Source organism: Carettochelys insculpta, chromosome 4 (genome assembly GCF_033958435.1).
Source record: "Carettochelys insculpta isolate YL-2023 chromosome 4, ASM3395843v1, whole genome shotgun sequence".
In the NCBI taxonomy this organism is placed as follows: domain Eukaryota; kingdom Metazoa; phylum Chordata; order Testudines; family Carettochelyidae; genus Carettochelys; species Carettochelys insculpta.
Window position 1 is genome coordinate 109,927,785 of NC_134140.1, and position 23,568 is coordinate 109,951,352.

The window sequence follows — 23,568 nt, forward strand, 5'->3', positions numbered from 1 at the left end:
TAGACTGGGGTGACCAGTGAGTTAGGGATGAAGAGCCATGAATAGAGTGCAAAGAGCTGTGTGGATAGGGTGCAAAGAGCCATGTATTGTATATTTATTTTTATTGATCTAGAGAAAAATAAACATGAAACATGTGGCTCAGTGCCCTCCCCCTCCTCCAGAGCCAGGCACCCCCAACCTCCTGCTCTAACACAATCCTCCTTCCCTCTACAGAGCCAGGTACCCCCACTGCCCTCCACTCAATTTCCGTGCCCTCCCCTGAGCTAGGCATCTCCAGAGCACCTGCACTCGAACATGATGTCGGTGATTCACCAGAGCCATTGCCACCATGAGCTTCTTTTGCCCAGAGTTGGGGCATGTTCGCAGAGCAGCAGATGGTACTCCTGGCTCTTGGCTCGGAGGAGGAACTGCATTTAATAGCTCAAAGAGCTGTGGGTTGGCTACCTCTGATGTAGACCACTGCGTGGAAGGGACAAGCTAGCTTTCTGTGGCCCATGATTTTAGAACCTGTGGCTAAGCAGTGCAGATCATAGATCATGGATGTAATATGCTCTTGTAATTACCTATGGTTGTATTTTTGCCTCTGCCCTGTAAGCAAGGTCTGAATCCACAGTGTTTATCTGGTTCCAGTGTGCTGATAAAGTACATAGAGCAGGGATCTCTATTTAACGTGGTTGAGTTCTATTATAACACTCTATTGTTCCCGGTCTGATCTTTGTCAATAGTAACGCTAAACATTTTGGCCCTTTTTTTTCCCTCCCATAGATGCTGTCTTTGCATTCCAGTTGCGCAATCCAGTGCACAATGGTCATGCTCTGTTAATGCAGGATACCCATAAGCAACTTCTAGAACGGGGCTACCGGCGTCCCGTTCTGCTCTTGCATCCACTTGGTGGCTGGACGAAGGATGATGATGTTCCTCTGATGTGGCGTATGAAGCAACATGCGGCAGTACTGGAGGAAGGAATATTAAATCCAGAAACAACAGTGGTGGCCATATTTCCATCTCCCATGATGTATGCTGGGCCAACAGAGGTAGATGAATTGTGCAAAAGTAAAAGCAATTCCAGCGTTACTCTGTAATGTTTTGTATTGTTGTGCTATGGTTTGAGGGTGTGTTTTTTTCAAACTGGCAGTTATCTTTAATAATACATCTTCTCTCCTTTAAACAGCACCGCAGAAATCCCTTTTCTACCCAGACGGATATCCGTGTTTCTGTTGTGATACTCAGTTTGATTTAAAGGGTTTGAATTGGGAGATGGGACACAGAGCAGTGTCCAATTTGTAGATGCTGTTTCCTTTAATAGTTAAAAGGGCATGGTAACATTATGGCTGCCTCTTTTTAGATGAGGCTACATGGTTTGTTAATGTATTGAATAATTGCTTTAAGGGGGGGTTAAAGATCTTAGTTTTATGTCTTAATTAAAAATGTGATAGTGGGGTGAGTGGATGGGTATATGTATGCTTTTGGCAAGCAATCTAGGGAGTATGGCATTACGTAAAAATGACTATGAAATAACTTTTGGCAAGATTTTTATTTACAGGGTTGCATTCAGATTGAACCCTCTGGGGTTTTGTGGGATGCAGTAAAGAGAATAGTTTGTTGCAAGAGACACTGGTTTTCTCTCTCTCTACCTTTTATTTTTTTTAAGGCTGTGGGGAGTTCAGTTCAGTTCTTGACTACCATCACAATAGCTGAAAATTAGCTATCTGGTGGTGTTTTGATGAACTTAGTCTAGTTACCTTAGACAGGGAATCCACATAGCAAAAATTAGCAGTAGGATTTAATGTTCATTTGCCTCTTACTGGTAAGCAAGATAGTTATGGAGACTGAATTGCCTTTTTGCCCACAGATCCCCAGATCACTGTTAGCTAGGCACCATGGGAAGGTTGTGCTGTTGCTTGCAATGGATGTGTTTGAGGATAAACATCAATATTTAGCCTCCAGATCTACCTTTCACTAAAACAAAACTGATAGTTTATGTCAAAAACAGCATTTTTAAAAATGTTCTTGCTTTAAGATTTCAAAAGGGCATTAATGTTTTGGTTACTTGTATTCTGTTGTGATTTAAGAATACCAAACACCTGTAAATTATTGCTTCTGAAAGTAGTGTCTCTGTTTCCATGTTTTTTTCAAGTGCAGATCGTGAGTGTGTAAAAGTGAGTTGAGCAAAACCTTACCCACAACATTCAGTCATGATACTGATAAAATAAGAAACATCCACTAATTTGTGTGGCATTGCCAGTGACTTCAGCATGCAGCCTGCCAGTAGTGTGTTATAGTCAGCTCAGGAGAAAAAAAAACACTCTTCCTTTAATCATTTTCTGTAGGTCAGTTAGAAGACATTGGTACCAGATTTGTTGCTTTAGTGCAAATGATTTACAGAACAACAGACAGATGTTAAGCCAGTATGGTTATCAACAGGATGTACATGGTTTTCCCGACAGTAAATATTTAATGGGCATGTTTCGTAGGCTTCAATTTAGCATTTTTGTCCTTTTTAAAAATCTCTTTATGGTGTGTTGGTAACCAGCTAGGAAACTATATTTGTGGTTGTGACAGTTGTCTGTGAAGGAAAAGGATTAAGTTCAGAAAAAGCAGATTTCCATATGAAAAAGCTTAACTGCTTCACTCACTGGGGAAGATGAGCACATTGTTGGGGAATATGAATGTATCAGGCCTGGAGAATAGCTGCTGATTTTGTTCTTGTGTCTCATGTTTTTGTTTTATGTGATTCTGAAAGCTTTTTGAAATTATTTCAGTGAAACACCAGTTGTGTCCTCTACCAGCTCTCACCGTGTCTGGAATTTCTTGGTTCCTGTTGGTAAAATGACAATATAAAACATCAAATTTTTCCTTTAGAAATCAGGAGTATTGCAGCAGCTATACTGGATGATTTGCATGTCTCTTGTGTAAATGATGGTGTCCTGCTGGTGCAAATGTGTAAAATAGGCATGCTTAACAGACTTCAGATGTTTTCTTTGTACCCATAACCCTCCTCAGCAGTGGAATCCAGTACATGTGTTATCTAGCTGTGGTCAAGGTGAAAATTCATACCAGTTGTACCGTGGTAAGTCTGTAATTAGTTCCTGGTTCTAGTATTTGCACAGTGTTTACATCCTATTGGAGCTCCCCTCTTAAATGTTGAATCCTGTGTTTCTTGCCCTGTTCACGTTATTAAGATTTGTAGTATGTTTTAATGCACACTAGAATGTCAAGCACAGTAAATCTAACCCAGGATATTCCACTTTCAGTAGATCTGTGTATGAAGCAGGCAATTTAAATTTTGCATGTACATGTTTTGAGTGGGAAGATGATTGTAGGTGTTTGCAGCACTCTTTTAAATATAGTACTTCACCGAGACAATTGTGATTTCTAAAATTGCATGTTTACAATATTGCAGTAACAAGTCTCACCCTTGACACTGATTTCTGTATCACTTCCTCTCCATGGTTGCCTATTTTTTTTCTTTCTTTTGAGACGTTTAGCTTCAGTCCAACTCCAAGTGTCTGTTTTATGTTCTGTATGCTAGTTTATAGTTTTATTTTTTTAAGAGGGTAAGAATGTAGTTTTAAAATTTTTTTTTCTTCGCACTATGAAATGCAATAAGCTACGTTCTTGGGGTCTTAAAATGTCACTTGCCCTGCAGAGAATTTTTCATCTTGCAGGATGAATTCTGTTGATTTTCTATAGAAGAAACTCTCGTCCTCCAGTTTGGTAGAATTTTTAAGGAATCAGGATTGCGCTCTGTACAAAAACATGCGTGTGCATAATATGCTGTACTCTTTGAGCTGTATTTAATTTTGCCTTCCCCACATGTGCACTTCAAAAGATGCTCTGGTTGAGGTGTGATGGTTCAAAAAACATGGGACTATTTCCTGTTAAGGGATAAATTGATATCTGCTGAACTGCTCTGTCATTTTCAGTCATTTACTTACTATATATTATATAGCTAAACCACACATTGAAAATATTACAAGCAACAATGGAACAAAGAAATTTGCTCAAGATTGGATGGCGTAACTGGTTATCCTGGAAGCTGCAGAACCACTACTTGGTTACCCCCACCCCTCCAGAAAAAAAATCTAGTTCTGTAAGAACTGATGGTATTTAAGTGATAGGTGGTATTTTGCCATATCAGAGATTACATCATAAGAGTACAAGTGGTCTTACTTGTAACACACACCAGGATTTCAAAGATGAAGGAATTAGATGCTCAATTTATAGTGAATTTCAGTGGAATTTGGAAGCACTTGTGCTTTTATTTATTTATTTATTAAGTAAGATGGCAAAAGTAGCTGAAACATACATGGAATCCTATAATATGTTACGCTTTTGAATGAGGTAAATATTGCTTGCAGTCTGTTCTCCACTTATTATATTAATGATGATTATCTACAAATAAAAAGTTAAGTAAGTTGCACCCCCCCCTTCCTCTTTAAACAGGTCTCTGGGTTTGACTGTAGAGTAACAACAGTTCTGTTAAACGTGGTATAGTTTGGAACTAGAACTTTTTAAAGAAAAGATGTTCTGCCTTCAGTAAATACATTAGCTGTAGGGGACACACTGGCAAATTTGAGCTGATGGAATGAGTAAAGCACTTGTAACTGTGAACTTTACAAAAACAGAATGTAGAAAAAAAAACAGTCTCGGTTTTAAAAATGTGTGGATGTATATAAGTACATCAGAAAAATCTAAAACATGTTTAATATGCCAGTGCTGCTTTAAGATTGAAATTTTAACATGAAAGGTCAGGAAAAGCAATGATAAATTTTCTCCTAAGTATTTCCTCCCTTTATTTAGGATATATTTTTGTCAAATAAGTAATAACAAATAGTGCACAGATGCAGCATGGCCATGTTTAAAATTGTTAGGGGGATCAGTAACTTTGACATGTGGTAACTCTGGAGATTTGCAATCTTAAAACTATTTCCCTTGACATAGGCAAAGTGATTATAGGAATGTTCTATTATTTTAAGTGAAGGAATCTTCCTCTTGACAACCTAATCTGCATGAATGTATTGTTAACATAAACAGCAGTGACTCTGGAACTAGACAGAGGTACAATATATCTAGTTTGCATACGCTGAACCCATCTTCTAAGAGTCTAAGCCTGGAGACAGAGTTTTAAAAGAGCTCAGCATGCATCAGCCCCTGTTTAGACACCTAAACAAAGTGGCCAAATCATTAGTCTCAACAGGTGCTGAGCACAAATGAGAGCTTCTGGCTACTGAACTCATAAAAAACCTTGCCAATTCACTTAGATACCTAAATAGGTGCTAAACTCATAGAAAAAGGAGTGTCAGTTTTGAGTACTGAACACTTCAGAAGTGACATACCTGCTGTATCATCTTCTCGATCTTCAGGAGTCCACTTGCATGCAAAATGGAAAATTGGCTGTTCCTTCATCTCTGTTTTGTCAGGTTTTTGGCTCTTGAAACAGTTCATGATGAGACCTGCTGTTTTACACAAGAATAGCCATATGGGATTAGCCCCAAGGTCTGTGTAGTTCTCCATCAGCAGATAGCATCAGAAATCTGCAAGAAACTGCTTGATGTTTTCATATGGAGTAATCTAGCCCCATGGAAACGGTTAGTCCCTAATAGTAAATCTGTCTTCAGCTCTAAAAAGTAAGATTTCATCTCCTTTCTGCTGCTTTGTAGCTCTTAGACCCAAAATGAATTCTCTTTCCATGGCTAGTGGGAAATAATTCTGGCATCATCTTGTTCCAATCCTTAGCATCTTTTTGGTCATCCCTAGAACTGTGAAGAGGTATCTCAAATATGTGGTACATATTACCATTGTACCACTTTCATCCCATTCTATCCAAAACAGCACTGCTTAGGTCTTCAGAGTTGCTGTGGGCAAGATGTTAGTCCTGTATCAGTTAGAATGCACAGCACAGAATCACAGAACACTCAAACTGGAAGGGACCTCATGAGGTCAACAAGTCCATCCCCTGCCCTCATGGCAGGATCAGGCATCGCCTAAGTCATCCCCAATAGATGCTTATCCAGTCTGCTCTTAAATACCTTCAATTATGGAGACTGCACAACCTTCCTAGGCAATTTATTCCAGTGTTTAACCACCCAGACAGGAAGATTTTCCTAATGTCCAACATTGCTTCTTGTCCTATCATCAGAAGCTAAGGAAAATAATTTTCTCCCTCTTCCTTGTAACATCTTTTTTTAGGTACTTGAAAGCTGTGATCACGTTCCCTCTGTCTTTTCTTTTCTAAAGTAAACAAACTCAGTTGTTTGTCTTCCCTCATAAATCATGTTTTCTAGACCTTTAATCATATTTTTTGCTCTTCTCTGGACCCTCTCCAATTTTTACCCATTTTCTTCAAAATGTGGTGCCCAGAACTGGACACAATATTCCAACTGGGACCTAATCACTGCAGAGTAGAAGAATTTCATCTGTCTGTCTCTCACTCACAACACTCCTGTTAATGAATCTTAAAAACTGTTTATGAAGAAGTGCATGCACCTGCATCTGACCAACTGGGTCTTTACCCACAACATCTTGTGATCCAAAAAATCTGATAGTTTATAAGGTGCCACAGGACTTTCTGTTGTTTTTACAGATACAGACTAACACGGCTACCCCTCTGATACTTTATGACGAAAGATTCACAGTGTTCCTAGTGTCCTTGTGGGAAGCTTCAGGTGAGGAAGGTTTGCAAAGTAGGTTTCCTTTCACCTGCAGAGGAATCCACTGGTAGGAGGTGCTACAGGATTGGTTCCCCTTAATTCTTTTAAATCTCCTGCTGTAAGGCAGGGAAATGCCTGTTTCTGCCTGTAATTCTGTAATAGTAATTAAAACTCTGCTTCTCCTTTCCCTCCCTGGTTGTGTGGTATACTATTTCCTGGTAGTGATAAAAGAAGAGAAGCTGTGAAACAGAATGAGAAATTTGTGACTTAGTAATTCTTTGTTAGCAGATTTTCTCCTTACTCAGCCTACCCTGGTGGTCTGGTAAATGACTAGAATGTGATTTGTAAGTACTGTAATTGCTGTAAGGTTATTCTTTATAAATCGAGTTGTTGTTTTAATGCTACTCCATTGCTGGAAGATAGTTTGTTGTTTGGGAACTCTTCTGGTGGCCTAAGCTGTAGGGTGGAACTTAGTGTTGGAGTCTACAGCGACATTGGATTGCCTCCAAATTTCTTAGGTAAATAGTATTAAGCCATTAATGATGCATGAGGAGAGAAGCTGTTAACAGAAAATTATCAGGTAAGAGAATTACTCATTCAAGTATAACTTTTGATTACAACCTAAGTCATTCATCAGAAGATGCCATTTTTCTATTTAATTGCTCATTGCTTGTCATTTGCTGACTCATTCTACTGTGAAAACTTTTTCAGATAAAAGAAAAGGGCAATGGGGAATAGGCAGTCCTTTGGTTCTCTGCCTCCTAGCCATCCCTTTAGTCTCTTGCCATCTTGCAGAACTTGCTAATTGATCAAACTGTTTTCAAGATGCCAGATGCCTCCTGATCTACGATGGCCACCCAGTGCAGTTTGGAAGGCCAGGGAAACGCAGATGGAGAGTTTGTTTCTAGTTTGACTTCGGTTTGGCAGAAGTAAAACTGTTGAAATTGGGTAAATGTTTAGTTCATAGGAATGATTGACCTATAGTAATGTTTGCAATTAAAATGTTTATATATGGTTTTTTTAAAATGCTCTGATGGGACTTTTGGCAGCAAATCACTGGGTCGTACTTTTTTTTAGAGGAGGAATGTATTTAATTTAAAAGTGGAAACATAGAGCCCAGATCACATTTCCTTGATGGAAATACTTCCTTTGTATTAATCTGTCATTATAATGTAGGCAAATAAATCACCTCCACCCCAAAATGCTTTTTCAGTGAAATTACTAAGTGTTTCCAAAAAGAACAGCAAATATATTAAAGGTTGCTTAATTTTCTTCCCATCTGTTAAACACAAACCAAGAACCCCTTTCCCTTCCTCAGCTCCCCTATCCCCCCAAAAAAATTTAAAATTGAGTTTATTAGGATCTGCATTTAGGAATTTCAGAAGAGCCTAGGGATCTAGTTTTCAAAGGAATGTAGGTGCTGAGAGATTCAGATAAGCATCTAGTGGGATTTTCAAACCCATCTGAGTGGGTTAGGCACCTAATTTGCCTTCATTCCTGAACAAGAGAGGCTTTCCAGAGCTTTTGATTTAGTAGGGATATGCAGAAGTATTATGGGAAGTGGGCACAGAATCTCATCTAAGGTGCTTATTGCCACTTCCACTCCTGCTTTTTATTGCCAGCAAACCAAGAGTGTCGGGATATGGGGAGCTTGAGCAATGTCTGTTCCAACTCAGAAATAGTTATCAGCTTACTGGTTGGATTGTTGAATTGAAGCAAATTGAAGTTAAGGGCTAATGGGCAGCATTTAATTAGTCGTGATGTTCCCGTGTGTTGTATTGGGCAATTGTTAATACTTTTAAAGTTGTGTTAGGTTATAGTGTATTATTATGGGTCGGGATAACCATAGTGTCAGCTGTGAAAAATGCGTCACTGGCCGTGAAATCTGTTCTCCTCCTGTGAAATCAGGTCTTTGATGATTGTTTGCCTTATATTCTACAGATTTCATAGGGAAGACCAGCATTTATGAAATTGGGGGATCCTGAAGCAAAAGGGGAATCACAAAGTTATTTGGGGGGGAGGGGAGCAGATACTCAGCTCTGAATGCAGCACCATCCCCAGCAGCTGTATAGAAGGGTAGAAATACCATAGCCCTCTCTATGGTAATCTTGTGAAACCTCCGCAACATTTCTTTTTTTTTGGGGGGGGGGGGGAGTTGGGTCGGGTTGGGTCGGGTCAGGACCCCTAGAATTTACACCATCATGAAGTTTCAGATTTAAAAAGTTGAAATAATGAAAATTTTCAATTTTTCAAAATCCTTTGACTGTGAAATTGAGCAAACTAGACCGGAGGGCCCTGATTATGGAAATAATCTCCTTTCCGTTACTTAAGCGATCTGGTATTTTTATGTCTAGCTGTTTCTTCAGTAATTGGCATGTGCGGTTGGACATAACTGTTGCACATTTTATGCAGTGATGAAGAGGAAGGACGTGCAGTGTGGTGGGCATATCTGTGAGAGGTACAGCAAAACTGTGGTGGATGAGTGAGGATTGAATTTGGGATTTCTTGCGTCGTGGCTTTTAAATTTTTATAAAATTGTGTTGATGATACAGTTGAGCAGCCTTACCTGCTTTTTAACATTTTGTTGGGACACTGTATATTCAGTTAGTTCATGGGCCGTGTCAGTTTTTTTAGGACCAAATAAGAAGCATAGTTAAGTGAATATTGGTGCACTTAGATGCACCTCCCATGTTTGCTATTTGAAAAGCAACATTATGAGACGCTGCCTAATCTTTTAGGGGAGTGTGCTTTAATCTGTCAGGTGAACTTCAAAATTTGCAGGATTTTTTTCTGATCATTGAGGATTGCTCCCATACATTATAATGTGGAACTGAGAAGTAGTGGGCTTGAGCCTAAACTGTTGCTATTATTTATTTTTATGTAGTCAAGAATACTGCAGGATATGTGCTCCCTCATGTCTCAGTTCAGCATGCCAAATACCGTGTGAAGTTACTGTGTTTCAAAAGTGTAAGTGACCAGAGGCAATCTTAGATGTTCTGGGAATGAAGCAGCCTTTATGGGCAATAAATATAAAAATGACATAAATAGCTGATTCAGTTTTAGACTAGGTCTAGTTTGGGGTCAGCAATCAAAATAGCAAGAAGAGCCCTTTTTTTGGAGTTAGGTAAAAAACCTCATTAATTGAAGAGCCGCCGTGCATGTGAATACAAGTCGGTCCTTAGGAAATAACATCAAACCATACTTTTTTTTATAACCTCTATTTTAAGAACAGTGCACACATAGTGATTTGTAATGTGATGCATGTTTACTGCAGGACGTTCACAGACTTCTTACTTATTCTATTTCTCACACTTTGTGTGTGTGTGTGTGTGTGTGTGTGTGTGTGTACACATACTACTATCTTCCTGACTTTCGCTCCTGACCCTACTTTATTTCTGCCAGTTTTACTTCACGTTTAATTGGGGTGACCATCCCTCCCATCCCGTTTTGGCCAGGACAGTCCAGTGTTTCAGCTGCCAGGAATGCATCCCAGTTTATTTTAACAAAGGGGCTAATTGTCCCTTATTTACACCCACTGCTGAGCTGCCCTTCCCCCAGGTCAGTGCAGCTCCAGCTGCTGGCCAGAGAGCTCATAGAGCACATACCCAACCACCACATTTACAGGCAGCAGCAAGAGAGGGAGCCAGCAGAAGCTGTTCCATAGGTGAGTAAGGCAGGGTGGGGTGGTGTAGTGTGTCCCCCCCCCCCCCCAGTCCTTTTTTAATGGGACCTGGCACCTTGGGCAGCTGCCCCTCCAGCCAGGCATATGACACCTAAAAGGCAGGGCCACAGCGCCGTTCCCGGCCCCATGGCTTGGAGAAGCTGGGACATGCACCGACGGGGTTACAGACCTATCCCCATCTCCCCGTGGTGTGGTGAGAAGCCAGGAGCCTCACCGGCAGGGCTGTAGCCCCATTCCTGGTGCCCATAGGTGTGGGGCAGCCAGGGAGGTCCCCTGCATGGCATCAGCCCCATTTCTGGCGTACAGATTTGTGGGTCATCTGGCAAACTCCCCCATGCCCCACAGGTCAACTGCCCCTGCATCCAGGGAGTTTTCCCCCGGGGCAGCAGCTCTGGTCCAGCGCCCCGTGCCAAGGGGCAGCCAGGGAGCTGCACTGGCTTGGCAGCTGCATCAGGGGAGCCACCCCCTGCAATGTGTCCCATATTAGGCCTAGGAAAATATGGTCCATCCTATGTTTAATTTGTTTTCTTTCTTAAAATGTGTGTTGCCCTTCACAGCAGGAATGCCACAAGCTTCCTTTTCCTTCTCAGAATCAGCTCACGTTATTAGCAGCATGATCCAAACACAGATACAGTATCATATCCACAATGCACTGCACATATTAAAGGGGAAGTTATCTGATGTTTAGACATCGCATATAGATATGAGTTGTTCATTGTTGGGCTTTTTAGATGTTCACTGTTTATTGAATATAATTAGGAGGGATGATTTTTACTTTGCAATTATAGCATTGGGAGTTGCAAAGAAATCCTTAAAGGGCCACAGGTTGTACACCCCTGATGTAGATGAAGGTATATATTTCCAAGTTTGAATATTGGAGGAAGAACTCTGTGAGGGTGTGGATGTAGGATTTTAGTTCTTCTGCATCGCTTGGTATTTATGGGCTCATCTGAACAGCACTTTTGCATTGGTTTCTACATTCAGGTTAATTTTGACACTGCTGTTGAACATTTGAAAAATACAGTGATTTACATATTAGGGGAATCTGTAGTCTCTTGCCATCTGTTGTAGGCAATTCCACATACTTCAGAGGAAGGTGTTTTTTAAAAAAGAAATATATATAAAAACTTTCTTCCCTAGCTGCTAAGCTTCTTTTTTGATGGCTGAAACATAACTCTTTTCCCTTTATTATTGTTAATGCAGCTACAGATGCTCTCATGCATGAGACTAGCTAATCTGTTTTGAATCCTACTGAGCTAGTTACTTCCACACTATCCCTACACAAGGGAGTTGCATAGGTTAATTATGTTACTTAGCATTTGCCCTTAGATTTTTTTAATCTAGTTTCTTTAAATTTAGAGGTCTCTGCTGACCATTCTGTTCAGTATTCATTCCATTCATCTGTCATGTCAACATATTCTTTCCAAGCTGTGTAGTCCTATTAATCTCCTACAGAAGTTTCTCCCTGCATCTTAACATGACATCCCTGGGGTGATTACAGCAATTACCTACATGGAAAAGTAAGAGGGATGTATTCCTTGTAGCCTGACTGTCTCTTAATGAAACTTATCAGCTGGAAAGCAAGCACTGTGATAAGTCTGGTCTTCATGAGTCTAATAGCAAGTGTTCTGTTTAACCTCACTGATTTATGGTTTGAGCTGCTTACCCGACTGATATGTAATATGACTTTCATGCAAACTTTCATTTATATTTTTGCTTTAGAACGACAATGAACATATATACCCTGCACATTTTATTTATTCTTTTGGGACTCATGAGACACCAGAGCAGAGTTCCACATTGAAGGCAATTGTTTTAGTTTAGCAGCAGCAATAGCATTGTGGGTCATCCCCCTTTTCTCCCACAAGTTCTTTATCTCCTACTCATTTATTTTTCCCAAATCATGTTCCAGGTTCAGTGGCACTGCAGGTCACGGATGGTATCAGGAGCTAACTTCTACATCGTGGGACGGGATCCAGCAGGCATGCCACACCCTGAGACAGGGAAAGATCTCTATGAACCAAGCCATGGTGCAAAAGTGCTGACTATGGCACCAGGCCTTAAAACATTGGAAATTGTACCCTTCAGAGTTGCAGCGTACAATAAGAAAAAGAAGTGCATGGATTATTATGAGTTTGAGCAGTAAGTTGTTTTAATTTTAAAACATATCTGTATCTTAGTAACATGAGAGGTTTGGGTTGTATGAGTTTGTTTTTTTTTTTAAACAAACTCGTTCAGTATTTATTATTTAGTTTTTTGATTAAATGGAAGCTTCTAGAGATAAGACAGTTTCGTTTGTGAACTATTTTCCCCAAGGCTAAATGTTTTTACTAGAGAAGTGAGGACACGGAAGTAGGGGCGGGAATTAAACTGGTGGCTGTTTCTACACTTGTCCCCTCCCATCGAAGGTGGCATGATAATGAGGCAATTCAATAATGTGCCTATTCAGTGACTCATTAGCATAATAGCAACCATAAGAATGTCCAAGTGCAGACTGTGAATTGCAGATTGACAGTGGTGATGGGGGCAGCTTCAAAATAAGCACCCCCCTTCAACACGCTGCTACTCCCACCTAGTTTTGTACAAAGTAATTAAATCTGTCAAAGCCCCAGTGAAGATACCTTTAGGTTGATGACAAAGTTTTGACGTAGCTGCTGTGGATTTACTATAGTGATTAAAGAACCTCTATGCTTGCTATACCCTTAGAAGGTTAAGTGTCTAAGCAATTTTTGAACATGGGACTTAGTCTCCCTTGTACGTTTTACCCCAGTTAACTTTTTAGAAAGTCTTTAGGCTACGTCTACACTAGCCCAAAACTTCAAAATAGCCATGCAAATGGCCATTTCGAAGTTCACTAATGAAGGGCTGAAATACATACTCAGCGCCTCATTAGAATGCGGATGGACGTGGCACTTCGAAATTGATGTAGCTCATCACCACGTGGCTCGTCCAGATGGGGCTCCTTTTCGAAAGGACCCTGGCAACTTTGAAATCCACTTATTCCTATCTGATGATAGGAATAAGGGGATTTTGAACTTGCCGGGGTCCTTTCGAAAAGGAGCCCCGTGTGGACGAGCTGTGTCAGTTTCGAAGTGCCGTGGCTGCCAGCATTCTAATGAGGCACTGAATATGTATTTCAGCGCTTCATTAGTAAACTTCAAAATGGCCATTTGCATGGCCATTTTGAAGTTTTGGGCTAGTGTAGACACAGCCTAAATTTTTTTTTTTTTTGTTTAAAAAAAAAAAACAAAGAAAACAAAGCATGGGATTAGGAACAGGGACAGAGTACATAGTTTGGACTGGTGCTGTTTATAACAACTAAGTAGTAGAATGAATTTTTTGAAAAATTTACTAACAGCAACTAAATGTTTCTGTATTAAACGATAAGCTTTTACAGTAATGCCAGACTAATGCTGTGAATATATTGTTACTCGAAGATGCCAGATTATAGTGATATCATGTAGTGTGTAGTCATAAATTAATGATGTTAGCAATGGTAAGACTATTAAATCATTGTCTACCAGTTTATAACATAGTAACGGAGAGATAGCTGTGTTAGTCTATATTCTATCAAAACAAAAAGGCAGTCCAGTAGCACTTTAAAGACTAACAAAATAATTTATTAGGTGGTGAGCGTTCCCTCTGCTCTTCTGATTTGCCCATCTTGATCACACTTTTTTTGATTTGTGTACTTTGATAACAATTTTTGGTTCTCTGTGCCTTAAATGTTGAGTCTGTTCCGGTATGGTTATGGTCTGAAGAAGTGGGTCTGTTCCACAAAAGCTCACCACCTAATAAATTATTTTGTTAGTCTTTAAAGTGCTACTGGACTGCCTTTTTGTTTTGATAGTTTATAACGTGGAATAGTCCCCTGATGAAATACTGTGGCTGAAAATTATATCCAACCTCAGTTTTTAAGGAATATAATACTTGTCTAGTGTAAGCACACATGTCCCATTCAGGTAAATGAGAACTGCTCATAAGCAGAGAAAATCTACACAAGGGGATTTTTAATTCTGATTAGCTGATCAGTGTTAGCCAATTTGAGTTAAGAATGCAAAGTGCGGTTTTTGTTTTGCTTTGTTTTTTTAAAACAGTGAAGATCTACTTGTTAAGTATCAGACATGAAATTTAGTGTTAACTTTGTCACACCTTCATAAATCAATTAGGTCTTGCAGTATAATGGTGGTTATTCTTCCATCAGTGTACAGTTGTCTGTTTTAGGGGTTTCTAAGGGCATAGTAAGTTGCTCTAATTGCTCATTGCTCTAAGTTCTATGCTAGTGTATTGAATAAATATACAGGCCTAGACTTTGGATTAATCTACTATTTAAGGGTCCTTGCCATAGATACTCAGGATTAATTGCTACTGTATTACATTCATCTAAACATTCGGCAAGTCAAAAGGAGTGTTCATGGAAAGGGTAGTGTAAAAAATAAAAACTACAAATGTTGGGGCTATGGAACTAGACAGTTAAGTGACTCATGAGAAATGTTTTCTTTAGTTGTAGTTGAAGGCAACCAGCAGCAGACAGTGGGAATGAAATGCAACACTAAAACTCCCATTCTACATGGAGGGCAAAGCGCTATGCTTTAAATATTGAGTCTGTTCTCCTGTGGCTATGGTCTGAAGAAGTGGGTCTGTCCCACAAAACCTTGCCTAATAAATTATTTTGTTAGTCTTTAAAGTGCTACTTTACTACCTTTTAGGCTATGTCTACACGTGCCCCAAACTTCGAAATGGCCATGCAAATGGCCATTTCGAAGTTTACTAATGAAGCGCTGAAATGCATATTCAGCACTTCATTAGCATGCGGGCGGCAGCTGCGCTTCGAAATTGATGCTCCTTGCCGCCGCGCGTCGCGTCCAGACGGGGCTCCTTTTCGAAAGGATGCTGCCTACTTCGAAGTCCCCTTATTCCCATGGGAATAAGCGCGGCGGCAAGGAGCGTCAATTTCGAAGCGCGGCTGCCGCCCGCATGCTAATGAAGCGCTGAATATGCATTTCAGCGCTTCATTAGTAAACTTTGAAATGGCCATTTGCATGGCCATTTCGAAGTTTGGGGCACGTGTAGACACAGCCTTAGTGTCAGAAAAAGAGGTGTTTGAGAAGCTGAGTTTTAAAGTCCCTTTACAAAAGGAATACAAGCCAACCACTTGTCTCAGAGTAAAATTGGATTTAAATGGATTCTGTGTTATTTCTTCTGTCAAATGATCAAATCAGAATTGTGTAGCATTGCTAGATTGCTTATCTGTCCTACTTTTCTGTAGGAAAACTTGAGAATTTTTGCTTGTCTGAATTTTTGTAGAATTTTCCCAGGAGTATGTTCTGTTTCAGTGAACTATTGCGTGCAGAAACCAAGATGGCAGAACCTTGTAGTCCTGTGCTAACTTTAACTTTTACTATACAATTTTATCACACACATTGATAGTAAATTAGTTAATATTAATAGAAGCAAAAGGTTCAGAGAAACTTTCCAGATGAACTGTAATCATAACAGTGCACAAGCTGGATGCAGAATCTGTTGGCTAGACAAAAATATACTATGATGATAATGCTGATATACTTCAGCCATGTGTAACTTTGCAAGACTGGAGTTGGCAACTCAGCAGCACTTATTGTTTGAGAGAAGATGGATTCCCAAGTTTTTGCAATAACTTTCCTGTAAAATTCAGCCACAGACTGCTGCTGAGAAGAAACTCTATTTAAAGGAAATGTGTTTAACAATCCAAACAAACCACAGTGATCTCTAGAAAGACTAGAATTTTGTCTTTCTGGAGAACCCCAGGAGAGTCTCTTAACCATAGCAATCCCTTAAATACAGCTACCAGAGCAGTTTGTTTATTTTCTCTCAAAGATGTGCGTGAAGCTAGTGCCTCTGCATATGCAAGGAATGATGATTTGGACCCCTGTTCTGCTGATGGTCTAGTATTACCCCCATTGGCCTTATTAATGGCTTTTGATGCTGCCAGGGAACAAATGGGAAGCTTAAAATGTTAAACACTTAGAGTGTATCTGCACTGGTGTGTTACGGTCCTGAAGCTTGCATGCTTAGGGGTGTGAAAAAATCACACCCTCCCCCCTCTCACGCTGCCCCCCCAGTTGCAACACGTTTCAGGGCCTTAACTTGTCAATGTAACAGGCTTCCAGCCCCTCATGGAGGTGGTTTTCCAAGCTCTGTCCCAGCACTGGTGCTGTGGCCACACTAGTGCGATAAAGTACTGCTGCAGCAGTGCTTTAATACTGCAAGTGTAGACAAAGTCTTAGTTTAAAAGTGTGGTGGAAACTTCAGTTTGTTTAAACAAAGTGCTGCATTTTTCTGAGCAGCCTGCAGTTATTCTCCTATGAGCAGACGCTTTTCTGAAGGTTAAGGCACCAGAGACTGAGATCCGGGAGATTTGGGTTCAGTTCCTGCCTGTTCCACAGACATCCTTCATGACCTTGGCCACGTCACTTAATTTCTGTCTTCAGTACCCCATCTTAAAAAGGGAGATGGGGGAATTTCCTTTCTCCTATCCTTTGTCTTGCCCATGTACACTGTAAGGCATTTAGAATAGTGGCTGTCTTCCTGTTTTTTGTGTGTAAAGCTCAGAGCTGAGCACAATGAGACCCTGGTCTCTGTTGTGTCCTCTAAGTGCTGCTATAATGAAAATAGTTCTTGAATGGTGAAACTTTGAATATTACAAGTGAGAGAGAGAGAGAGAGAAGGGACTGATAAGAACTCTGGTCCTAAATATTGAGAAGAAATACTGAACTGTTAATCTATTTTGTCTGGTTTGTCAATTATCACATGGTTTTCTTTGATTATTGGTATAGTCCTGCTTACTGGTGTACAGCCTGAGTAATGTGTAGACCACGTGAACAGCATGTGAAATTGGTCTCTGCTCACATTCTAATAGAATATCGGTTTCCACGTGTAAAATCCCCCCTCTCTCTCTTTATTTATATAAAAATCTCCATCTTGTCTTTTTAATTGACTTATTGCTGTTTCCCTCTTATTCAACTGCCTAAGTCTTGAGAATTGAGCTGCAATAAACCATACATGCTTTTGGGCCTTAGGCTTACACCAGACTATAAATCTGGTGCAGTCCTGATATTCTAATACAAGTTCCCAGGAAGGATCAGAAGAGGGTACCAGTCTTTGGACTTAGAGACTCAGTTATGCTGTTTAAGGGCATCTCAGTTAAATGCCTGGTATATTTGACCGCTCCTTGGCCCCATTTTTCTGAATAACAGCATCCCTAAGGAGCTAACAAATAGACTGCAGACCTGAAGACTTCAGCAGCATCACATGGATAAGAGCATCTGATTACAGAATTACAAGGAATGTTATAAAGACAGGGAACAACAAATATCTTAAACACTGCAGCTCAAGAAGGAATGGTGGATGAGTTGGCTTCTTAGGGTCATTACTGTGTAACAGTGTGAACTTGGGAAGGAATAAAAATGTGGTGAGGAAAGGCACAGAAAGGCAGTTAACATAAAATTGATGTTGTGTGGACATTTCCAGGGCCATAAGTCTCATTTCTGACCTCCAGGAAAGGGACTCGGGCAATTAGAAACTTAAATCTCATTTATATTAAACGAATTTAGGCTTCTAAGTGTTCATAACATTTTGAAAGTAGGACTTAAGCTCTTCTGAAAATGATACATACAGGATGAAATTAGCTTTGATATATTACAGTATATGTTTCCACAAGTAAATTGAAATTATGTTCCTGCAAGTTTTGCTTCAGACTGTAGCGCTGGTGCCTTGGAGTATCTTTAAAAAAAAATAAAAGATACCCATTGTGTTTTATAAGGGGCCAAAAAAAGAGTGCCCTTAGTTTATTTGGACCTTAGCCTTGTAACATGTAAACTATTTTTGTTCGGTGAGAAACTATATCAATATACTGGTATAGCACAGAACGTCTTGAATGATCTGCACAAGGATTAAAACACTACTTGCTCTTTTAAAATTTGAGGAACAGCAGCAATTCAACACACATTCCAAGAAGGCAGGAATAAATCAGCTAAGGAAATTGTCAACAAGGTGTGGAAAACAGAAAACCGGATGGTCAAAATACATACCAGTGAGAAGATGGAAGTTTGTCTAAAACATACTGCACTCTCCATGACAGTGCTGTGAAATATGTTTTGTGAATGGGCACAGGAATTTAGGGAGGTGCAGGGGAGAGAGTTGTACTACTCCATTAAACACACAGCTGACAGGAGATAAGTGAGGGAACAGGGAAAAGCTTCATAATATTCCTCATACCCTTTATTTATTTTAAGACTATTTATATGTCTGTACTTTAGGGTGTACGTGTTTTCAAGATTTTCTGGTACTCTTCATTAGCAGCATGTCTGAAACTCCAATTATATTCCCAATTGTCACACTCCAAGATGGGGTTTTATTAGAATAATTAAAATCAAGTCGTCATCAAAAAAGGGGGGAGGTAAAGTCAGTCTCAGCCATAACAGCCATCTCTTCCATTTACATTGTTGATTTGTTTGCTTTTTTTAGCCACGAAGACTTTGAGTTTATATCAGGAACCCGTATGCGCAAGTTGGCGCGGGAAGGACAAAACCCTCCGGAAGGTTTCATGGCTCCCAAAGCTTGGACTGTGCTCACAGAGTACTACAAATCCTTGGAGAAAGCTTAGGCCTCTTATTAACTGCAGATCAATTTTTGACGCTTGATTTATTACTAAGAAGGGGACCACACAGTCACCATTCATGCTGCTTTGTTGTGGTGTCTGTCAGGAAGTTCTTCTCTGGAAACACACTTTCTTTCTCCTGAATGTAGCATCATTTGTTGCATGTCTTATGGGTTCTATTATGTATTGGCACCTAACAAACTGCTGGTTTTAATGTCTTCTCTTTTATTACAGTCAAACTCTTGCCTTAGAATTTTTAACTCTTGTCTTTTTATATTATTTTATGCCTCTCTCTTATGAATTCTGCAGCTGTTATATCGATGCACATTTTTTCATACACTATTTAAGAAGTCTGTTCATTTTCAGTTTCATGGTTTGCAGGATAAATATAATGATTAAACCTTAGAACTATGGAAGTAAATGAAATATTTTAAAACTGTACTTGGTATTTTTCTTGTTAACTAGTGATCACAGAAGCATTGTAACTTTAAGCTCTTATTATATATAATCTCAGAGAAAAGTTCTTTATGTTGCTCAATTAAACTTCTTTGCTTTCTATATTAAATTTTGGAGTTGATTGTTTAATTTTGTACTTCTCTTCATTGGAACAGCAAAGTGAGAGCAAATGCATAACTCAGGAAAAGAGGAGAATATAGGTTTTGTTATTAATTATACATAATGTTTATTCAGGCATTTTAAGGATTTTATTGGATTTCTTTTATTTGCTTGTTGCTAGTAGTTTATATACTTATTGTGAATATTTTATATAGTTTGATTTTAAGGCTTCCCAGTATTTGGTGCCAATTATTATCTTATGACCCTAATAATTTTATTTAAAAAGTTGTGAGAAATCCTGCATCCATTTTAGTAGTTATTTATATTTCTGTATATATTCCTAGGCAGAGTTCATTCTCACCCAAACAATCTCCCATGTCTTGGCTACTATTGCAATGTCTCGAGAGAATTTAGCCCAATATTTGAACTCCGTATTTTTCTTTTTAGGGGCTCCTGATGCAAAGTACAATCTAGCCTTTTTTTCCTAGACCACTTCAGCTTGTGTAAATGACACCCATGTGCGCTTCAGAGATCCTGTAAAAAATATTTAACCAGTTTAATTCAACATCCAAAACAGTGTGTATTGCAAAAATTACAAAAATGCCCATTCTCAGAAGAGTGAAATACAAATATTTCCTGGCTCTCAAGACATTTTTCAATATAAAGTAAACCTGAGTCATTGGGATTCGTTCCACTGAGCCTTTGCAAATCCTCCTGGTTTTATTCCATAGCAACTCCACTATCAGATGTGAACTATTTTTCTCCTCCCTTTCCTCATTGCCACTTCCATTTATTGTGCAAAAATAAGGTGTGTGGGAAGAACTAAATTAAAATCATATTTTTACATAGAGAGTGTATGTGTATATAGTTTCCAGGCAGTCGGTAGTTATTGTAACTAATTCAAGAATTTTGTAGATCAGTTATTTGTCCTCAGTGGAGTTTGAATAATCTGCAACCTTTATCCAGCTGGGAAACTATTTAAGCTGCTTCAGTCTTGTTATGGGAATTGAAAAGTCTTGTGGTACTGTGCTCTGAAAATGCCTGACTTTACCCTGCCTCTTAGATTTCTTTAAACAACAGACAGTGGTCTTTATGCCCGTGCAAAATGGACCATGCTATCAGATGTTATACACGTTTACGTATACAAAGAATGCAATGCTGAGACAGAGCAAAAAGAGAGGAACTCTGATTGCAGCTATCCATCCCAACTGCTTCTAACAAATGGAAGTGAAGGAACAACTGTGGAAGCACATTGCTTTAAAATTGCTTTACAGACTTCCTTCAAACTTTAATTCTTTTTAGATCTTGCCAAGATCTATAAAACATGAGAAGTTTGAACAAAATGGCTCAGCGCTTTTTTTAAGTTACACATGCAAAGCTTCCATTTGGAACACTTAGGTGAGCTAATGTCAGCATCAGCTGAAATCGAGATTACAATGCAAGTTGAAGCCTGGCTTTCAGTTGCCATGTTTGCTGTAATGTTGTCTATGGTGGGGACCTCCACTGCTTGGGTGGTGGGCAGGAAGCTTACTTCCATTCCTGTCCTTTGCTGTCCAATGGGTTTATAGCTATCCCATTCCCCATTTCTGTTCCTTTCTGCCCCCTTGTGGTCATTACCCAGTAAAACTGTACTTGGTAGCCCCCTCCCTTTTCAGTGTTATGAAAAACAACTGCATTCCAGGCATGTCCCATTGTCCTGGTGCAATAAACCCTTACCTTGCTTTAAGTTACAGCCAAAAGAGAACCTGCTGCAGAAGGTTATAGAACGGGAGCTACAATGTTTGGGCACGTTCGCAGAATGAACGACGAATGAAAAATCAAGACCTTGGTATTTGGCATAATGGACAGTTCGAATGGGAGAAGCAGACCCCACAGAGAATGGGTAGTAGGTAAAACAAGCAGCCCATACCATCCTCCCTCTGCTTCTAGTTGAGTAGTATAAGCCTGTAAAGGAGAGGGAGGATGGTATGGGCTGCTTGTTTTACCTACTGTGTAGATGGGAGCTTGTCTGCCCATTTAATTCAAGAACTTCTAAACAGTAAGCGCTGAGACCACCAAGTATAGTGTATAGCTTCTTCTTATCATAACTTAAAGAAATCATCATCATCAATAACTGTGGGCTCAGCGTCTTGGTGTCTGACTCTCTCACTGTTCCTTTCCATCTTTCCCTGTCCAGTGCGGAGTGGCTTAGTTTGGTGCGGAGCTAGTCGTCAAGAATCTACTATATCTACCCCTTCTCTGTGCGGTCTGCCTCTCCTATTCAACTGGTCTGGTCTACATGGGCAGCACTTGGCCCTGGTGCAACAGCTCTCTGGTTTGCAGTGTGCTTTGGCTGTCTCTTAATTTTCTTTCTCCCCCTCTCCAGTAATGAAACTGGGTAATTAAGACTGCTTCCTCTGTTTCTCCTCTGTAGACAAACTGTCTCTTCAGAAGGCTTTTTCAGTGTCAACAGGCATACAGCAGCAATGCTGTTCCTTGCCAAAGATTTCTCTGATACCTCAGCCCTTACTCAGTCATTCATACTCATACAGCGTCAAAACCCTTTTCTACAGTTGCCATACAGCTTAACTAGAGAAGCTTCTCAATGTCCTTAAGTGCCTCATACTGACAATCTTTTCTTTACATTCAGTGTTACCTTCCGGGGGCTGTAACTTTGAAAGCTTTATGGTGAAATTAGCAAGAGCTAGCTTATGCAAGGTGGTAGCTGGACTAATGAATGACAGATAAATTTATCCTAGACCTGGCCACATAGCTTCTGGCACTTAGTGTAATGGAAGACTGATCGGGTTTTAAAGGATAATAGGAGTTCTGTTTACCTCGGGAACAAATTACATTAACAGCTTTTGGGGTGTTTGGGGTATAGATGTGAATTGCAAAAAGATAAAGATATATTTATTTAATATTTGTGACAATAAAAGAGCACCTGTTTTTGAGGCTCATCTTCCTAACATATAATGGACCACAGTTTCTTCTGACTTGCAGAACTTGGATTAGATACAGATTTCTAGGTGACTTTTTTTTTTTCTTTTTCTCTGGCTAATATCTTTACAAATAGGCTGTGGCCTACCCTTCAAATTTTACACAGGGGGACCATATGGCTGTTCTCCCATACCTTTTGCAGAACCCTGGAATTCTTACTTGCTACTATCAAATCGTTCTGACATATTGAGTGTAATGGCTTAAAAAAGTAATAAAACACCAAAAAACTAAACCCCTTTCCTGCTGATTTTAAAACCCTGTATCAATGATGCAAGGACAACCTGGACCCAGCTTTTCAAAATATAAGAGTTAATGAGGTGGATGGAGTTTACCAAGTCCTGGTGTTTGGGGTTGAATAAGTGTTACAAAATGATTACAGCTCCTCAGTGACATTATTTATTCCAGATGATGCCAATTCCAGCAACATGTTTTGAGTAACTTGAGAAAATTGTGTGAGTTTTTTCCTGTGGAGTCATCGGGAAGCATTGAATGAGGATTCCAAAACTTGGTCAGCTCACAGAATGGAACACTCAAGCTGGATATATTAATGTTACACCAAACTGCTTTTGAACATAAATTGTGTGGGGTAATGTTCATGCTTTGTGATGGAAAAGCAGCTGAGAGAGACTGAGGATGCTGGCTCCTATCTGGAATTTTCAGTAAGGGATCTAAATGCTAACTACTCAGTAATATGCCAGACATGAAAAATGTGGAATAGGTTGTGTAAACTATTAAGGCAGAAGCCTGGAGAGAACCCAAATTTCTACATCTGGAATAATTCTTCAATAAAAATCAGTAACAATCAAATATACTGAATGTTTTGGATGGGAAATAAAAGGATGTGAATGGTCATAGATCTTAAGTGGATCTTAACTGGGGGACCAGTCCTCCATGTGCTTTGTATCTGGACTGTCTAGGGCAGTTATGCCCTTATCCATTGAAAACAGTGAGAGTTCCAGGATCAGGCCCAGTTACTTTTAATGAGCTAAATGAAAAATATACCCTAGTGCTTGTAACTCAGGAAATTCTAATTAGGAAGTCCTGGCCTTTTCTCCTACTTG

At 39.7% G+C, this 23,568-nt stretch overlaps 1 protein-coding gene across 2 annotated transcripts in view; it reads left to right on the forward strand.

Annotated features, from left to right (window-relative positions):
• PAPSS1 (3'-phosphoadenosine 5'-phosphosulfate synthase 1) overlaps window positions 1-19,565 on the forward strand; it is a 69,926-nt gene extending 50,361 nt beyond the window's left edge. The window contains exons 10-12 of one of the 2 annotated variants that reach the window (XM_074991983.1): window positions 766-1,034; window positions 12,248-12,477; window positions 18,841-19,565. In XM_074991983.1, coding sequence (XP_074848084.1) covers window positions 766-1,034; window positions 12,248-12,477; window positions 18,841-18,979 — 638 coding nt within the window. In that variant the 3' untranslated portion in view covers window positions 18,980-19,565. The remainder of the gene's footprint in view (window positions 1-765; window positions 1,035-12,247; window positions 12,478-18,840) is intronic. The other variant, XM_074991984.1, reaches the window with a different exon arrangement.
• Window positions 19,566-23,568: the final 4,003 nt, after the last annotated feature.